Genomic DNA, 18,800 nt, shown 5'->3' with positions numbered 1-18,800 from the left:
CTCCAACTGACACTGTTCTCTAACTACACATCACCTCTGGGAGACATTGTCAGAAGATTCAACCTACAATTTCATCTTTACGCAAATGGCACTCAGCTGTACATGGCATTCAAACCTTACTGCATAACATCAGTAGAACATTCTTTCGCAATTGTCTCACGGTGTGTTGCTCAGATATTTAGAGAATGGATGGACACACACTACTTAAAACTCAACAAAGACAAGACTGACCTTTTAATCTTCTGTTCCAAATCATCACCACTATTTACAAATGGCAACAGTGTCATAGAGACAAGCACAAAGGCAGCAACCCTGGGGTTGTACAGGACTCTGCTTTAAGCCTTGATGATCACATCATAAACGTCTGCAAACTGTCATACTACAATATCAGATATAAATGTAATGGCCTTTTCAGGAAACACATCAACCCACGTGTGGCTGCATCTCTCATTCAGGCTTTCATTCCCTCGTTATTGCACCCTTCAATATAGCGCACGGCAAGGCATGGCTCCCAAAATTTACTAACATTTTCAATAATTACATTTAGTACTAGCGACTAAATGTTTTTATTGCAGGTATATCATCTTATGTTTACAATTTTACTTACTTCCTGCTACGTCATCGCACGCGCGTGTCCTCGGAAGTTACGTAACCATCTCGTGGTGACGTAATCACTGCTTTTTCATTACGTAACCGTCTCTACTCTTCACTTTGGCACAGCTGTCAATCCGTGGTACATCGCATTGTCACTCTCCGCTTTCTCCGTTTTTACGTTTTCTCTCATCCTTCAATCCTACATTCGCTGACGTTTAGTCATACCTTTCTCGCAACCGTTGATAGACCTATCTTATAGCTTCGCTGACGTTTAGTCATTCTCCTATCACAACCGTTGATAGATCTATCTGATAGATATGCCCGCGAAAAGAAGAGCCGCCATAAACCATCGCTTGGTCAGAGGGGCCAAACAGGCAAGAGTTGTCACCCAACCCCCAAGAGAGGTGAACGGGATCCCCATCGTGCCAAGCGCTACAGCGGACGGTGAGTTACAATATTCCATAAATAATCGTGTTTCAATACCATCTGGTATTTTGGCTTCCACCGCCCCCGCGCCCAAACAAACTCATCACGTTTTGCATAATAATCAAAACGCATCAGTAGCGCAGCAGCTGCAACAAATCTGGGCGCTCTTGGGGCAATCGGGGGCCAATAACATGGGCCAACAACAAAGCATCGACAGTGCCGACATTCCCGCGCATTCTCTCGATGGTGGGGTTAACCCGCCTTTTCAGATTGAGGCTCACGGTGACGTGTCAATACCGAACACGTCAGCCAATGAAAATCGTCCGTCGGGGGAATCCCTCGTCTTCAACTCAAAGTTTATCGATGCACACGTCAAACAACAAACCAGGGAAAAGGTATGGCGAGGTGAGTATGTGGACATCGGGACACTTCTACCCAACAACGCGGGCACCGAGGAGAGCGAAGCGCTTACTATGGTCACCGATACTGCAGGTAAGGTGCTATTTAAACCTGTCGAAGTGCCAACGAGGAAAATAACACTGGGAAGCTGGACATCCGCTTTCCATATTTACATGAACATATACCTTGCCAAACATTTCAGTTTACGGATAGTGCAAAGCCTATTATCGTACATGGAAACAATCCGTTCAGCGGCACTTAGATGTGGACCGGATGCCTGGTGTCTATACGACCAGCAATTCCGACATAGGATGGCTAGAGACCCTCTACGACAATGGGACGGTGAGCTATGGCTAAAATACATGATCCCGCAGTCGGGGCATCAACAGGTAGGTGGTACATTCGGTCAGCTGACTGCTTCAAGTGTTTCAGACCCTGTACTTAACCTATGCTACGCATTCAACAAACCTCATGGGTGTAAAAAGTACAGCTGCGCGTACTCCCACATATGCAGCAAGTGCGGCGAAACGGCTCACGGGGCGTCGACGTGCTTTCGAGGACAGGGGGTCACACGACCCCCCCTCTCAATCAATAGCTCAAGCTCACGCTTTAATGGCTCAAGCCCACGCTTTAATGGCCCAAGGCAGTCAACCAGAGGAACTAGAGGTAAGGTCTTTGGCTCCTACTCCCGTCAAACTAGATAAGTTAACACCATGGTTGTGTCGTTATTCTCAGTTAAACGCAGAGGATGCGCAATATTTGCTCGATGGTTTTACATTTGGTTTCCAACTCGAGTTCCAAGGTACACGCCATAGTCGGCTGGCAGGTAATTTACAATCCGCAACCCATAAAGACAGGAGGGACATCGTTAGACAAAAGCTTAAAAAAGAACTGGATCTTAACAGAATGGCAGGACCGTTTAGCACTATCCCCTTTGTTAACTTGCAAGTATCCCCTGTAGATCTAATCCCAAAGAAACAGACAGAATCACAACAATGCCAAGGTGAGAAAGTCGATGATTTCCGTCTAATTCATCATCTGTCTTATCCCAAAGGAGGGTCAATTAATGACCACATAGATCCGCAAGCATGTTCCGTCTCTTATGCCAAGTTCGACGAAGCTGTACAGATGGTGCAACACTTGGGAAAGGGAGCACTGCTTGCAAAGTTCGACATCAAGTCAGCATTCAGAATTATACCAGTGCACCCGGATGATTTCGAACTGCTGGGTATCCAATTCGAAGGTAAATTTTACTTTGATAAATGCTTACCATTTGGATGCTCGATATCATGTGCTATTTTTGAGACCTTCAGCTCATTTCTCCAATGGTGCATAAGTCAGCGTATCCCAGCAATACCGATTATGCATTACCTTGATGACTTTCTGACGGGGGGACAGCAGGGCACAACACAATGCCAATCCTATTTGCAGTCTGCATTAGAAATGCTAACTCAGCTTGGTATTCCCATCGCCCAGGATAAAACAGTAGGTCCAGTGTCTCAACTTACATTTCTGGGCCTCGAAATAGACACGCTAGCTATGCAGGTGAGAATACCGGAAGGTAAGATCAGTGAAATCACAGCCCAAATTCGGCACATACTCGCCACATCAAACTCAAAGGCAATAAAGAAAGAATTACAGTCACTCATTGGTAAGCTCAATTTTGTGTGTAGGGCCATCCCAATGGGTAGAGCATTCTGTCGAAGACTCATCGACCTCTTCTGCCAAGGTAAGCAACCTTTCCATCATATTCAAATCACAGAATGGGTAAAACAGGATCTTCAAATGTGGCTTACATTTCTCACGAACTTTAATGGTGTATCAGTATTTCAGGACAAGCTGTGGGTGGACAACTCTCACCTTCAGCTTTACACAGATGCAGCAGGGAGCATAGGTTTTGGGGCCTACCTTCAGGGCAGATGGTTCTGCGGTAGATGGCCTGACCATTGGGTTAAGGATGGGACAACACTTGACATGACCTTTCTGGAGCTGTTTCCCATCGTCTGCGCCATTCAGCTATGGGGAACACAGCTGATGAACAAGAAAATACTGTTCTACTGTGACAACCAGGCAGTTGTGGCAATCATCAACAAGCAATCAACCAAAGCCCCTCGGGTGATGAATCTTCTCCGCCGCCTCATCCTCCTTTGTCTTAACTATAACATTTTGTTTAAGTCAAAATACATTGCAACTAATTCCAATGTTATAGCCGATGCACTCTCGAGGTTTCAGTTCAATCGTTTCCGGGCAGTAGCACCGGAAGCAGAGCCTGCGCCAACGCCGGTTCCAGACAACATATGGCACATCTGAAGCAAGAAGTAGACAGGCTACTACTACAGTCACTATCTGAAAATACGTGGTCGACTTACAGGACAGGCATCAACGCGCTGCAGCAGTTCAGATCGGTGCATCAGCTTCCGGAAACGTGGTCAGTCCCCCCAGATCAGGTCGTAAACTTTATTGCTCATTTGTCAGTCACCAACCATTCTCCCAACACAATAAAAACATATATCGCTGGTATATCCGCCAACCATAAATTTAAAGGTATGGAAGACTGTACCAATCATTTCCTGGTTACTAAACTAATAACAGGTATGTACAAGTCAAGAGGGCGCCAGGACACAAGGAAACCTATTACTCTGGATCTGTTGAAGGTGGTCATCAACAATCTCACACAGGTTTGTTCATCGTCATACGAGGTATGCCTCTTCAGAGCTGTCTATTGTATAGCCTTCTTTGGCTTCTTTAGAGTAAGTGAACTAGTTCAAACTAAGATGTCACAGACAGGCTGCTCCATCAATAACGTAAGTATATCAGGCGAACCGGAAAAAGCTACTATCCACCTTCCACACTCCAAAGGCGACCAACATGGGTACGGCAATTCAGTGGGTATAGAGCCGACACCAGGTAAATCACCCTGCCCAGTGGCTGCCCTTAAGGCATACTTAAAGGTGCGCCCATCTGGCCCCACCCCAGCATTTATCCACTTTGATCATTCACCGCTAACCAGGTATCAGTTCCAAGCGGTCCTAAAAAAGGCCTTGGCCCTCAGCTCAATAGGTACTGAAAGTTATTCTTCCCACTCTTTCCTAATCGGGGCGGCAACAACAGCAGCTAAAGGCAAATAACTAATAACTGCCAAATGCTACTATAGTACATTTGTTCCAGTCTGGATGGTGGGCTCAAGCTTTATGACAAGGGTGAGGCAACAGCTGTCCCCACAGCGCCCGGAGCTAGTGCCCCACAAAAAGATTTTGTGGTTGGCAAGGGGCGGACTGCGGTGGAATGACCTGGACAGGGTGATCGACGCTCAGGTGGAGGCAGCGTGGCGCAGCCCTTCAGCTGTCGTAATAAACTTGGGATCCAATGATTTGGGCTCCACGAAGACCAGCCAGCTCCTCATGGATATGGAGACATCAATCATGCGGATCCAGGCACACCTACCACACACCCATGTCTGTTTTTCCGGTATCCTACAACGAAGGTATTGGCATTCCGCACGCGACCCACGTAAGGTGGAAAAGAGTAGATCTAAGCTCAATAGGCGGTTAGCCAATCGTCTCCGCGACCTTCCTAAGTTCTCATTTATCCCCCAGCCTAAAATAGTGGCCACTGACCGGTCCTGGTTCCAGTGGGAGGGAATCCACCTTAGTTGTAAAGGGATAGGAGCTTTCGTAAAGGATATCGATCATGCCTTGGTCCAAATTTTCAAGTAGGTAATTATAAAAGGTAAGACATCTTTCTTATGAGGCAATCATGGCGGGCACGCGTATCATCATCCGCGGCCGTGGGGTGTGGGGTAGCACTTTGGTGCTAAGTGGTGTGGTTCTTCTGGGCTACCTCCTATATCATCATAATTTATATTGATATATATACTAATTAGGGTTTCCGGTTACCTGCTTTCCAGCGGGAACCCAGACTGGGTTACCTTCTTACCAGTTGGAACCCAGTCTTTCCCGTGTTTTCACTCGGGAATCTAGTAACAATTATATTTGGCAACGCAAGTTGCCACATAGCTGGGCCTGGCGGCGTTCGCTCCCATTTAGACCCGCAGCGTTGGTCGGGTTGCGTCATTTCCGTCATTTGGGCTGTAGCATTAAGTATATATTAACAATTAAATTTGGCCTGGCGGCGTTCGCTCCCATTTAGACCCGCAGCTGTGGTCGGGTTGCATCGTTTCCGTCATTTGGGCCGTAGCATTAAGTATAAATTAACAATTAAATTTGGCCTGGCGGCGTTCGCTCCCATTTAGACCCGCAGCTGTGGTCGGGTTGTGACATTTCCGCCATTTGGGCCTCAGCATTAATTATATATTAACAAATATGTTTGGCGACTCAAGTCGCCACATAAATACTATTTATTCCATTTCTAAATTGGGGTAGCCCTTTAGAACCTCCACACCCTCGGCCATTAAATCCACTGTTGCGTCTTTGTCATTCTTTCAACATAGCCCACCTTCCTCAGGGAGGTGGGCCATCGCTGTAATATCCTGCAATAACTCGAGTTTTTCTAATGACACAATGTTTTTTCCCCCCCAATTCAGAAAACATTATCAGCTGATCACCGCGATCACGTATCACCGGAAATACCTGTCAACAAATCCAAACCGAAGTACACAATTTAATCCTATTATCATAATATCTAGTAATAAAAAAAAAAATTGTTTATCTGGACTAATGTTTCCAATATACTTTAATTATATTCAAAATTTCATTCAATGATCATAATAATGTTTACAATAATTTCGGCGAAATCGTATGCAAAGCAATCGGTAGATTGCACAACTCACTGTTATTAACAGCAACCACGGTCAGATTACCACTGTTGACACCTTGAAACGAACTTTAGTTGCAAGAGAATGGATACACATATCACAAATGCCGTACCATGACTCGCTAAAAGTTACATTTGAGACAGTTTGACTATTAAATGTCAACATAACGTTGCACGGGAAGTCCCTACGGTGACTGGTCAAAATCGTTCCATACGTCAAAAAATATCCTGCATACAATTTGTACCAAAGTGCTACGCTTATGGTTCTTATAATTTTAAGTATATATGGTGGAAGCTGCAACTAAAATAACACAATTTTGGAAGACATTTTTCCTGTTAAGATATTAATTTCAGATACAATTTCTTCCGTCCATTGCATCAAACTTCTTTAAAGTGGTATCACTGAGTACGTTTTAACTGAATCACCGGTTGAATGGGAGGAAACGTTTGCACAGCCAATTGCTAATTTCCAGCTTAGTTTACGAGAAAATACACACGGTAATCTTAATCTCTGCAATTAAAACAATGCCTTCGAGAGCAGGAAATACATTTTAAATGGTAAATCATCATGTTTAGTGATGTTTAATATCAAATTTCATACTTTTGTTGACCAAGTTTGTTATACCTGTTTATTCATCTGAAGGGATACGATGTTTTTTGGGTTTTTTGAAAGTGCATATTAATACTCGATAAATCTTTTTTTACACTATGAATCATAAATAACTTCTATTCTAATCTTTTTCGAAACTCTGAAACATGCAACGTAGATCATGTTAGGTAGGCAGAGCATGTTTACTGTTTTGTTGGTCATCTACCAGCTACGACTCGACCTTCGTTAAACCGCTGATCATCTATAACGCTCATTAATTATTTGGACCCTGAAGGTAGCGTTGAAGCGAGGGATGACTGTATCTCAACTGGATTATTGTAATGTGTTTCTGTATGGGTTGCCTAGAGAGAGATCCCGAACATTCAGTGTATTCAAAATGTAACTGCCAGGGTGGTAACCCGTGATAGAAATATGAGCATATTACACCTGTACTAATGCAACTACACTGGCTCCAAAGCGCAAAGCGCATCAAATTCAAAATACTTGTGTTAGTTGAAAAGCACTTCATGACATCGGTCCAGCTTACATCAGTGAATTTATACAGCAATATCAATGTGTAAGATCACTCAGGTCTGGTAACTGGCTTCTGTTTGTGCCCTTAAACAAACGGATGTCACTTGGTGACCCATGCTTTGCAAGGGCTAGGCCAATGCTTTGGAACAACATTCCCGTCAACATCAAAAGTGCCAAAGATTACAGATTTAAGGGACTGTTAAAAACCTAATTGTTCCAATCTGCCTACAACTCTCATTGAACTCTCTGTTTGACCACCAGACTCATGCAAAAGCGCCTTTGAGCAGACCCAATCTGGAAATTGGTGCTATATAAATTATTATTATTATTATTATTAGTAGTAGTAGTAGTAGCAGCAGCAGCAGTAGTAGTGTTGTTGTGGTTAGTAGTAGTAGTAGTAGTAGTAGTAGTAGTAGTAGTAGTAGTAGTAGTAGTAGTAGTAGAAGTAGTAGTAGTGTTGTGGTTATTATTATTATTATTATTATTATTATTATTATTATCATTATCATTACTTTATGAAGCATAATTATTTTTTCAAGAATTTTCGGGGGCAGTTTACTTTTTTTCGATAAAATCCAAGAATATCAAATGGTCCACACCTTAAGAATACAATGTTGAAGTTGAATGTTGTGTTTGCTGTTTCCGAATCAGGGTCTTCAATGACACCCAAATGGTAGTTTCAACTGTGCTGCTATCCAGCCAGTAGTAACTGAAAATCAATGTACTCACTGCCAATGTAGCCTTCATAATGACCAGATGTTTCCACGCTACCTATGGGGTCCAAATAATTGATGAGCCTTATGGACAATCAGTGGTTTAACCAGGGTGGAGTTACAGGGCTCTGAGTATACATACTCTGCCTACCTGACATGATCCATGCCGCACGGTCTGGAGTTTGAAAAAAGATTGGAATATAGTACCGGTAGTTGTTTATAAGTGATAGTGTAAAAAAAGATTTACTGTGTGTTATGTGCAGTGGAAAATAGACATTGTATCCCTTCAGCGAAATCAGGTGAACGTACAGGTGTAACAAACTTGGTCAATAAAAAAATTGAGATAAAACATCACAAAACATAATGATTTACCATTTTAATTGTATTTCCTGATCTCCAAGGCATGGTTTTATATGCTGAGATTAAGATTACCATGTGTATTTTCTCATAAACTAAGCCGTAAATAGCAATTAGCTGTACACATGTTTTCTCCCAATCTAACGGTGATTCAGTTAAAAACTACCCAATGATAGTACTTGATGCAGTGATGGGAAGAAATTGTATCTGAAATTATTATTTTATCAGGAATTATATATTCCAATTACATGTTATTTTAGTTGCAGCTTTAACTATAAGCGTAGCACTTTGGTAAAACTGATTGCTCTTGTCAGATATTTCTTACGTATGGAACAATTTGACCAGTACCAAAGAACAGTACCACCTTGAGTATAACTAGTTGTGAGGACAGTACCACCCTGACTATAACTAGTTGTGAGGACAGTACCACCTTGACTATAACTAGTTGTGAGGACAGTACCACCCTGACTATAACTAGTTGTGAGGACAATAACACTCCGACTATAACTAGTTGTGAGGACAGTACCACCCTGACCATAACTAGTTGTAAGGACAGTACCACCCTGTCTATAACTAGTCATGAGGACAGAACCACCCTGACTATAACTAGTTGTGTGGACAGTACCACCCTGACTATAACTAGTTGTGAGGACAGTACCACCTTGACTATAACTAGTTGTGAGGACAGTACCACCCTGACTATAACTAGTTGTGAGGACAATAACACCCTGACTATAACTAGTTGTGAGGACAGTACCACCCTGACTATAACTAGTTGTAAGGACAGTACCACCCTGTCTATAACTAGTCGTGAGGACAGTACCACCCTGACTATAACTAGTTGTGTGGACAGTACCACCCTGACTATAACTAGTTGTGAGGACAGTAGCACCTTGACTATAACTAGTTGTGAGGACAGTAGCACCACTACTGTATACAACTATTTGGAATGACATTCAGTTCCACCCCATTGAGTTCCACCAACCCTGACCCGAGTTTAACCTCAGCCTTAAATTGCCCATACTGGCCACCTCTAACACACACGACCCGTGAAGATACGGGAATAGAATAGGTCTTCAGCAACACATGCTTGCTGTAAAAGGCGACTATGCTTGTCGTAAAAGGCGACTAACGGGATCGGGTGGTCAGGCTCGCTGACTTGGTTGATGCATGTCATCATATCCAAATTGGGTGGATGGATGCTCATGATGCCAATCACTAGATTGTCTGGTCCAGACTTGATTATTTACAGACAGCCGTCACATAGCTGGAATACTGCTGTGTGTGACGTTAAACAACAAACAAACAACACACTAGCAATTGAGTACACAAGCACTCTTCTGTGCATGCTTACCAACAAAACAGGTCTGACCAAAACTACCAGTGTGTATGTTGGCTAATTCCATATGTGTCACACTCAACGTTTATGCCAGTACTGTTATCATGTACTTGATTGCCTGTTTGACAATTCAATAGACAGTTTTCTACGAACCCTGTCATTTTCATTTAATAAGTTGAAGGTCAGTACTTAGACATACCTAAATTACATTTCCAAAACCTAGCCAGTACCACTCTGACTATAACTAGTCGTGAGGACAGTACCACCTTGACTTTAACTAGTTATGAGGACAGTACCACCTTGAATATAGTTGTCAGTATAGTATAACCCTGATTATAAAGTATCCCGAGTTATGAAGACAGTAACAATCTGACAACAAAAAACTAATTGTGAGGATATTTTCATTAGGATTATTAATTTCATGAAGGACAGATGAAATACAAAGTTTACCTGTCCTGTGGACAATCATATTTTTTCTACCAATTAGTATACACACTACTATGAGTCATATTACAAAAATTGATTATTTTTTCACAAGTTTTAGTCCATAAAAAGTACATGATGTTGACCAGAATTGCAAATAATAGCCTGTCCAACCATGCATGACTGGTCAATTTCACGAAGGACGGGTGAAATACAAAGTTTACCTGTCTTGTTGACAATCATTTTTTCTACCAATTAGTATAACCTAATCTAAAAATTAGAGATAGGGGGCTCTTATTAGAATATAATTTTGGTGAAAGAGTTGCAAGGTCATAAATATCGTGGTTTATGTTTACAGCCTGAAATGATACAAAAGAAAAGTCTGTGCATATTATACACGACAGATATTATTTTTATTTTTCAAGAATATAATTGCCCGTAATTAAGTGTACATTTAACACACAAGTGCATATTATACAGGAATAAATTAGTCTTGTGTACATTGATCAATTGGAAAGGTGCCAATTGGGATTGTTCACTAGCCAATATATTAGCAAATATCGCCGTGGGGGCTTATTACGCCGAATACGGTACATATCTCCATGATGTTCATTGTGTAGAAAAACTACATAACCCTAATTCAGTTTCAAAGTAACAGACAACAGAAACAGAAATGCATGAGTGAGTGAGTGAGTATGGTTTTACGCCGCTTTTAGCAATATTCCAGCAATATCACGGCGGGGGACACCAGAAATGGGCTTCACACATTGTACCCATGTCGGGAATCGAACCCGGGTCTTCGGCGTGACGAGCAAACACTTTAACCACTAGGCTACCCGACCGCCCCCAGAAATGCATGAAGTTGGGGCAGGGGCTATGCCTGTGGTCTGGGGGGAATTCAAGTCATATCTGCAACCCATCCATGACTTGCATTTCTAAACTCTTAATGCCAAAATTGTTTAGTCATGATGACTATCATAGCTAAATGCGAAAAGCAATGAATTACTCACATCCCCTGCAAATTGTATGTGCTAGTGAGTGCACGACTTAATCCTGTCCACGACTTAATCCTGTCCACAAACACCATCTGGGACATATTCTAAAGAACCAATGACACTGAATCAAAAACTGATTAATATGCTTCTAGCTGACGGATTTCTATAGCCATATCAGTGGGCTATGGGAGGATCACAGTGGGGAGAAGTTATCACTGGACACATATGGTCACGCCCTCGGACTTCGTTCATGCATGTCATCGTATCCCAACTGCGTAGCTTGATGCTCATGATGTCAATCATTGCAGTGACATATGAATGGACAGCACCCACTATATCCCCTTCCCACATTGGAGATAGCTGACCTTTCAATATACAATGAGTAATGTTTAAACAGAAATATCTGAGTATTTACTTAAACTAGATTTTAAGTCAGACTGACCCAGACTGCACCTAGTCTTTTCAGACTTCAGTATTACACGCACATATACATACACATGGATAAAATATTATTCACTTTTGAGAATGCCCTTTCCTCTGAAAACAATAGTATTAAAGTACTTAAACCTGCCGTAGATATAGTACTGAGTAGAACTTGGCAACTCAAAGTTACTTGGGGTGTGACCACGAGACATGATTGACAGTTTATTGACAGCTTTAATAACTCATCCCAGAACTGATAACCAGGCATTACAAGTAAAGTAAAGTAAAGTAAAGTAAAGTAAAGTAAAGTAAAGTAAAGTAAAGTAAAGTAAAGTAAAGTAAAGTAAAGTAAAGTAAAGTAAAGTAAAGTAATGTATGGCAGGAAAACCTGCTAATGCTGCATCTCCCATGAGTCAGTTCAATGTCACCATGTTCCCATGCATTCTTGCTCTGAAGTACATTTCCAAAGACAGTTTGAATTAAAGGACAAACTTGTTAAAAACAAATAGAAAAATGTAATAGCTATATTGACATATACCCCCTTCACTTCTTTCTTTGCTAATATTGGACCATTCCACTCCCACTTTTCAAGGAATGAGGATACTCATATATCCCACTCTCCCTCGTAGGTCATATATGTGACTGCAAGGTTTAGACAATTTATTACTCTATCTGTATGCTTTACAGGAAATATAACAGTGGACACATAACATTTCTCGGCAGAACATACATTCATGATAATAAATTAATTAGTTCTTCTAAATCAGATATGTTTGGCTTTTATCTAAATCTGCAAGATTATCGACAAAATAATTCTGTAGCTGATAACAATTACAACCTTTGTCTATCTATGTACAATCTATATCTAATATATTATTTGTTCTAGTTCAATCTACTGCACTTATTATATGAAGTCCTTTTGAAGCTCATTGTAAGATTCAAGCAGGAATGACATGGTACAATGAATAAAACTAAAATATTAAGAGCGAAAATCATTCACCCGTTAATTATAGGCCATGTTTAAATGCTGAGCAATAGCACATGTCATCCTACACAACACCTGCCGACACCTGTGGAGGGGCAATTATAGGAAAATCCTGCAGTAGTTTCCCACAACGTCTCCACAGCTATGCAAAAGTTTTTACAAAAATTCTAAGTAGTCCCTGTATAGCAAAACAGAAATTTTGCGAAATATAGGCAAAAAAGACTTTTGCAGAGTTGTGTTGCTGAAATATTGATATGTGGCATTAAACATAAACAAACAAAATTTTATGTCGTAGTTTACAATATTAAACATAATGTTAAGTGACTTGCTGTTGTAGAATTACCTATGTGAAGGGTAACTTTTACAGGCCTCAAAGTTGTGTCTAAAACAGTCGCCAATGCGACCTAAATTTCAATTTGTCTATTGTCTAAAATTCAGAAGTAGCCAAATGACTACCGGTACCTAGAAAAATATCTTGTGGCGACTGAATTCTATTGCTACACATCTGTCCAAACAAACATATATAACAGCTGATCTTGGAAAACATGTCTGCTAATAATTGTACTCGCAAATAATTCCTCCTAAAGATGACAATGAACCAAAATACATAAATATTAATGTAATTAGTACTTTCTTATAGTTGACAATGCTCATTGGATAAGTAAGGACATATCTAAATAATCTAGTAACATAAATTGCATCATTGTTCGAGTCACAAATAACAAAATCAAGTACAGTTTCCAGTATTGTACAATTCTAAGACTAGTGCTATGACTTGTACATATTATACTAGTTATTTGATAAATGATAATTTCAAATGCTTTTGGCTACCTACAATATTGGCTTGACGTTATGATTTTTCCACTGGCTACCTGGAAAAATAAACTTGTAGCCATATGGCTACTTGGTAAAAATTTAAACTTTGAGGCCTGTTTTATGACACAATGTTCTAGGTAAAATCAGATCAACATATCCTGTGATATAAACAGATGGTAGCCTACACACTTCTGACATTACATACAGGTTACGTCAAGTATGTGCTTTTATCTTATCAAATGACGGAAAGCATGTCATTGGAGTTGCCAATTCTCCACTTAAATCTTGTGATCAGCACCACGCAGTTTCAAATATTCATTTACTTCTGAACCTTAACAGGTTCTTGGCACGTGACGCACAAACACTTCACCCACTGTGCTACCGCCTGCCTCCAACACAACCTTAATTCGTGCTGATCAGTTTATGGTAAAGTCTACAATTTGTTAAAGTCTCACCAAAGGATATTTATCTAAAAGATAAATCTAAGATTATCTGAAACAAGAGCGCTTGGGCACTGAACGTGCACAAAACTCAAACTATTGTTACAAAAAAATGACATAGTGTACGACATCATCAAAAGGGAAAGTTTCCCGAGGATGTCATTTGATCACTAGAGAAAAACAGTGCAAGGGCTAAAACTACCATAACACCCATATTATAACATTGACTTCCGACAGTCGTAGTGAGTGAGTGAGTGAGTACGGTTTTACGCCGCTTATAGCAATATTCCAGCAATATTGCGGTTGGGGACACAAGTAATGGGCTTCACACATTGTACCCATGTCAGGAATCGAACCCAGGTCTTTGACGCGACGAACGAACGCTTTAACCACTAGGCTACCCGACCGCCCCCAGACTGTCGTAGCACTATGATAGTTTTCTGCAATGTGACCTGGCACAGTGTCAAGGGCTGATATAATTTTTGCTGTATGTAACAAAAAAGTAGTATATATGATTATCAATAACAAAAACAGACAATTGCGAACACAAGCGCTGATGGGCAATAAAGTGAACAGTAGTCGAGAGACAGTTTGGTCATGTGACGAAATCTATGCCAGTCTGGTTTGGCTACTTTGTTCGGATTTCCCCGGCCAAAAGGCAGCAACAATCTAGTCTGGATCAGTGACGGACATCATGAGAATCGTATGTAATTGAGATACAATGACATGCATCAAACAAGTCAGCGAACCAGACCACACGATTCCGATAGCCTTTGTCGCATTCTAATAACACCAACCAGTTGTGACTTAATCTAAATGAAACACCTTAAACTTCCCACTGATATAACCTCTGTAATTCCTAAAAGTCATTTAACTGAACCACACTAAAATGGCATATCATTATACAGAATATGCTTGTATTAAGTTGTCTGCTTGTTGTTTAACGTCGCGCTCAGCAATAATCCAGACATGACAGCGATTAGTAAACAATCAACTCTAAACCAGACAACCCAGTGCTTGACATCATGATCATCAATCCATGCAATTGGGATACAAAGACATCCGTTTGTTACCTCTTAAAATAAGCAGGAGTTGCTGAATATGAATCCTTACCTGGATCTTTCCAGGGACTATATGAATGGGGGCAACTAGCTTTTGAGCCTGCATGCAAACTAAGGGTTGTACTTCATTAAATACCGGTTAAACTAAAGGGATAAATAACCAGCCAGGGTGAAGCAGAAAAATCTTCATAACAGGTTACTGAGACAAGATAATTGTTCCTGGTTCCTGTCCATTGAAATAGGTGACTGAGTCATGAACAGTTATGGGATGTCACGTTCAGCAACAAAGTTTTTGAAGGAAAAGATAACAATCATTATAAAATTGGACCTTGTTATTACTTTGCCTGGCGTAAAGAGAACATGCATAAGGTGTAAACATACATATTTCAACAGTATTTGTGTTGGCCTCAGTTTCTGATATTCCCGTCCAAAGCATACTTAAGGCATCTTAATATTGACAACTACCCTTTTGTTGTTGTAAATTATCTATTAACAGAAACTTTCTCTTTCCAATTCTGGAAATGAGAACAGACAGTTCTGCCAATCTTTCATAACGATTACTGTCAATCTAATCAATCAGCATCATATGACACAGCTCGAAGAATAGTTTACCTGTCTGGCAACTACAATGTATTGTAGAAAATGATATGAATATTGCAAGAAAAACTTCCCTTGGTATAATATAGCCTATCTCATCTTATCTTACTGGTAAAAACACTTGGAATTACCGGTCGACTGAAACACTGTTCTTTCAGGGTATTTGCAATGAGAAGGGCTGATACATATTGGCTGGACAAGTATAAACAGTGTTGATAGTGGTGGCGGTCATGGTGATGAGCATCGTTATCATTATCACATTGTTTTGTTGATAATTCACCTTTCAGATTAAGGCCACTATGCTTGTCGTAAAAGGCGACTATGCTTGTTGTAAGAGGCGACTAATTGGATCGGGTAGTCAGGCTCGCTGACTTTGTTGAAGCATGTCATTGATCCCAATTGCATGGATCGATGCTCATAATATCAATCACCGGATTGTCTGGTCCAGACTCGATTATTTACAGACCGCCGCCATATAGCTGGAAAGTGTGAGATAGATTTGACACAACTTTAACAGTATATCAATTGCACAGCTTGTCATCTTCAATTAAACACATGAAGCTCCAACTGTGATGGAAATAGAACCACAAACTGGCTATTCTGTACCTTTCTTTGAAGGAGGATTCTAAGGCTTATCAAGCTTATTCAAGTTTATAAGACCCTTACACCATACATTCTTGTCCATCTCGTTCTTACAAGCAAGAACTGAATACCTGTCCCACAGGTAACATAAATAACCAGTGCTAATTTAATGAACATGTTTTTCTAGATTAGAAATCTCAGCACAATAGGGACAAACATGACTGCCATCAATAAAATAAACATGTGCAAACATGTGAAAGTTAGGCTTGATACATGGCCCAAAATTGCATATGTATGTGCATGCACTACCAGTCTATATTATGTATAAGCATTACCATAATTACTGTGCATTTATATGAGCCAAAATGACAAATAATAGTGCTTAACTGTTTAAAGGTCCATTTTCCTTCTGACTATCAGCATGAGGACACATGTCTCTCTTCGGGAATGGAGAAACAACGCCTTCTGTGTTGTGTAAGATGCTGGCTTTGTCAGCACCAAACACAGACATAACGCGTGGGGATGACAAAAGAAAATGCCTCTCGGGACAAGTACAGTTCATACTAGTGAGACTTCAAAGGGCCTTTTTTAGCAGGCTTTCTTGACAGTGACTTAATGATAATCCATATTTGCTCATATATGAATATATGCTATTTTTTTAACACCTTTGTAAATATACATGTATGTGCAAGAAACTTCAGCAAATATGAATTGAGGATGCACTCAGTCATCCATTCCTTAGTTAAAATACCCTCAGGTTCAGGGAAAACTTGACACAGGCAATATCTTATAATTTTATCCAAGCATCCTGTGACAAAAATTCTTGTCATCTCAGAAGCTAAATAATATTTACTGTGGAATACATGACAAGTTCTCCAGTTTTGGTCTCCTTTATCAAGTTTATTTGTCCATGTTATATAATCAGTAATAAATTTTAAATGTACAGTGTATGTGAAACGTATACTTCACCTGCAGCTGTGCGGTTACTACTGGAAGCTCTCACACCATCTATGTCAGTAGTTTCTTCTTAATATTATTATGTTTTTGCAACGTATCACTCACTGTGTAAGATGTGTGAATAAGCTCAATAGAAAAAGATAAAATAATATTAGCTTTTTAGGTGTAATATTTCCGTGTTGAGTGAGTGAGTGAGTTTGGTTTTACACCGCTTTTAGCAATATTCCAGCAATATCACGGCGGGGGACACCAGAAATGGGCTTCACGCATCGTACCCATGTCGGGATTCGAACCCGGGTCTTCGACGTGATGAGCGAACGCTTTAACCACTAGGCTACCCGACCGCCCCTTTCCATGTTGAGTGATCCAGCAGAGTGTTTGCATTGAGTATTCCAGCAGAATGTTGTTGTATCTTAATACTCACACAAGACTCTGGCGTAGGTGTATTATAATGCAGTGTTAAGGATATCAGTCACCAAATATATGACATAAACACTAGTTAACCACTCAAAGTTGAAAATATATGTCAGGCTCCTAGGTGGGTTAGAAGGGATGTATGACATAAGTAATTCTCCAATTACAATCTCCTCACATCAACCTGCATAAGTTGGAGTGTTTGGGAAATTAAAATAAAAAAAATACATATAATATTTCGTCCTCCCTAACAACATCACCTCATCGTACTGACAATTCAGCCAGCTGTCATCAATATTTATAAACAAAATAGGCCATGTTTGACAAATAAAATTCAGTATGATTTTACAGGCCAAGTACTTTAGTGCAGTGAAGTTACTAGTAGTTGGGAGGGTAAAACTGTTACCATAGTAACTCTTTCGACCACTAGTTGCATAAGCATATCAAGGAAACATGAAAGTCGAGCGTGGTTGGGGATGACATCCTTGTTTACACGTAAAATTCCGACCATATACATAATTAACACAGTCGGGATGTGTCCTTTCCCCGAGTATGTAGGTTAATCTGGCCATTTGGTGCAATTTAGACCGTAACACTCTCACATGGCATTATTTTCCAAGGCTAAATAACTAATCCGTCACTCGGACGATAACAAAACAGAGGTTGTATAACCATTTTCTATATGAATCGATATCCATGTGTATACATAACAGCTAATATATTGCGGTTGTATATTTATCGCACGTGGTGCAAGGGCTAATCCACTCTCTCTGGGGATAAGAGCGTTTGAACCCATGTACGAATGTACTGTACAAAGAAAAACCTACCTCCCCCACTCCGGAAACACAGGTAAGGGAACCGCCACACATTTCCCAGTCCAACGGCGTACCCGATCGTGGCAAGCAGAAATTCCAATTTTTTGTTCCAGTTTCCACGTTCTTCCATACTGTCAGATGAGATTGACTCGTTGCTATCTGTACGACGAGACCAGCAGTTGTGTGCGCTTCTCAAGCCTGCGCACCTTATGAATGGCGTTAGCAAGACCGCTGAGTCACGATTGTATATTTATGCAAATAGTTCCCGGATTCAAGCCAATCAACAAACGTTTGACATAAAACGGTTCGGTGTGTGCCAATGTCTATTCGCACGATATCGTGTACATAAAGAGTACATATTCCACAATGTAAATAACAGACAATTTATCACAATATGCACGATATCGTGTAAATAACAGATAATGTATCACAATATGCACGATATCGTGTAAATAACAGACAATTTATCACAATATGCACGATATCGTGTAAATAACAGACAATTTATCACAATATGCACGATATCGTGTAAATAACAGACAATTTATCACAATATGCACGACATCGT

At 40.5% G+C, this 18,800-nt stretch overlaps 1 protein-coding gene across 1 annotated transcript in view; it reads right to left on the bottom strand.

The window, feature by feature from the left end:
• The window catches only part of LOC124135005 (sodium- and chloride-dependent GABA transporter ine-like), a 95,462-nt gene extending 77,003 nt beyond the window's left edge, over positions 1 to 18,459 (bottom strand). Inside the window, exon 1 of the mRNA XM_046500158.2 lies at positions 18,245 to 18,459. Within this exon, the coding sequence (XP_046356114.1) occupies positions 18,245 to 18,362 (118 nt within the window). The 5' untranslated portion in view covers positions 18,363 to 18,459. The remainder of the gene's footprint in view (positions 1 to 18,244) is intronic.
• Between the last annotated feature and the right edge of the window lie 341 nt (positions 18,460 to 18,800).

This window comes from Haliotis rufescens, unplaced genomic scaffold, assembly GCF_023055435.1.
Source record: "Haliotis rufescens isolate VD_foot unplaced genomic scaffold, xgHalRufe1.0.p SCAF_15, whole genome shotgun sequence".
NCBI classification, from domain to species: Eukaryota; Metazoa; Mollusca; class Gastropoda; order Lepetellida; family Haliotidae; genus Haliotis; species Haliotis rufescens.
This window is presented reverse-complemented; position numbering and strand designations above follow the sequence as displayed.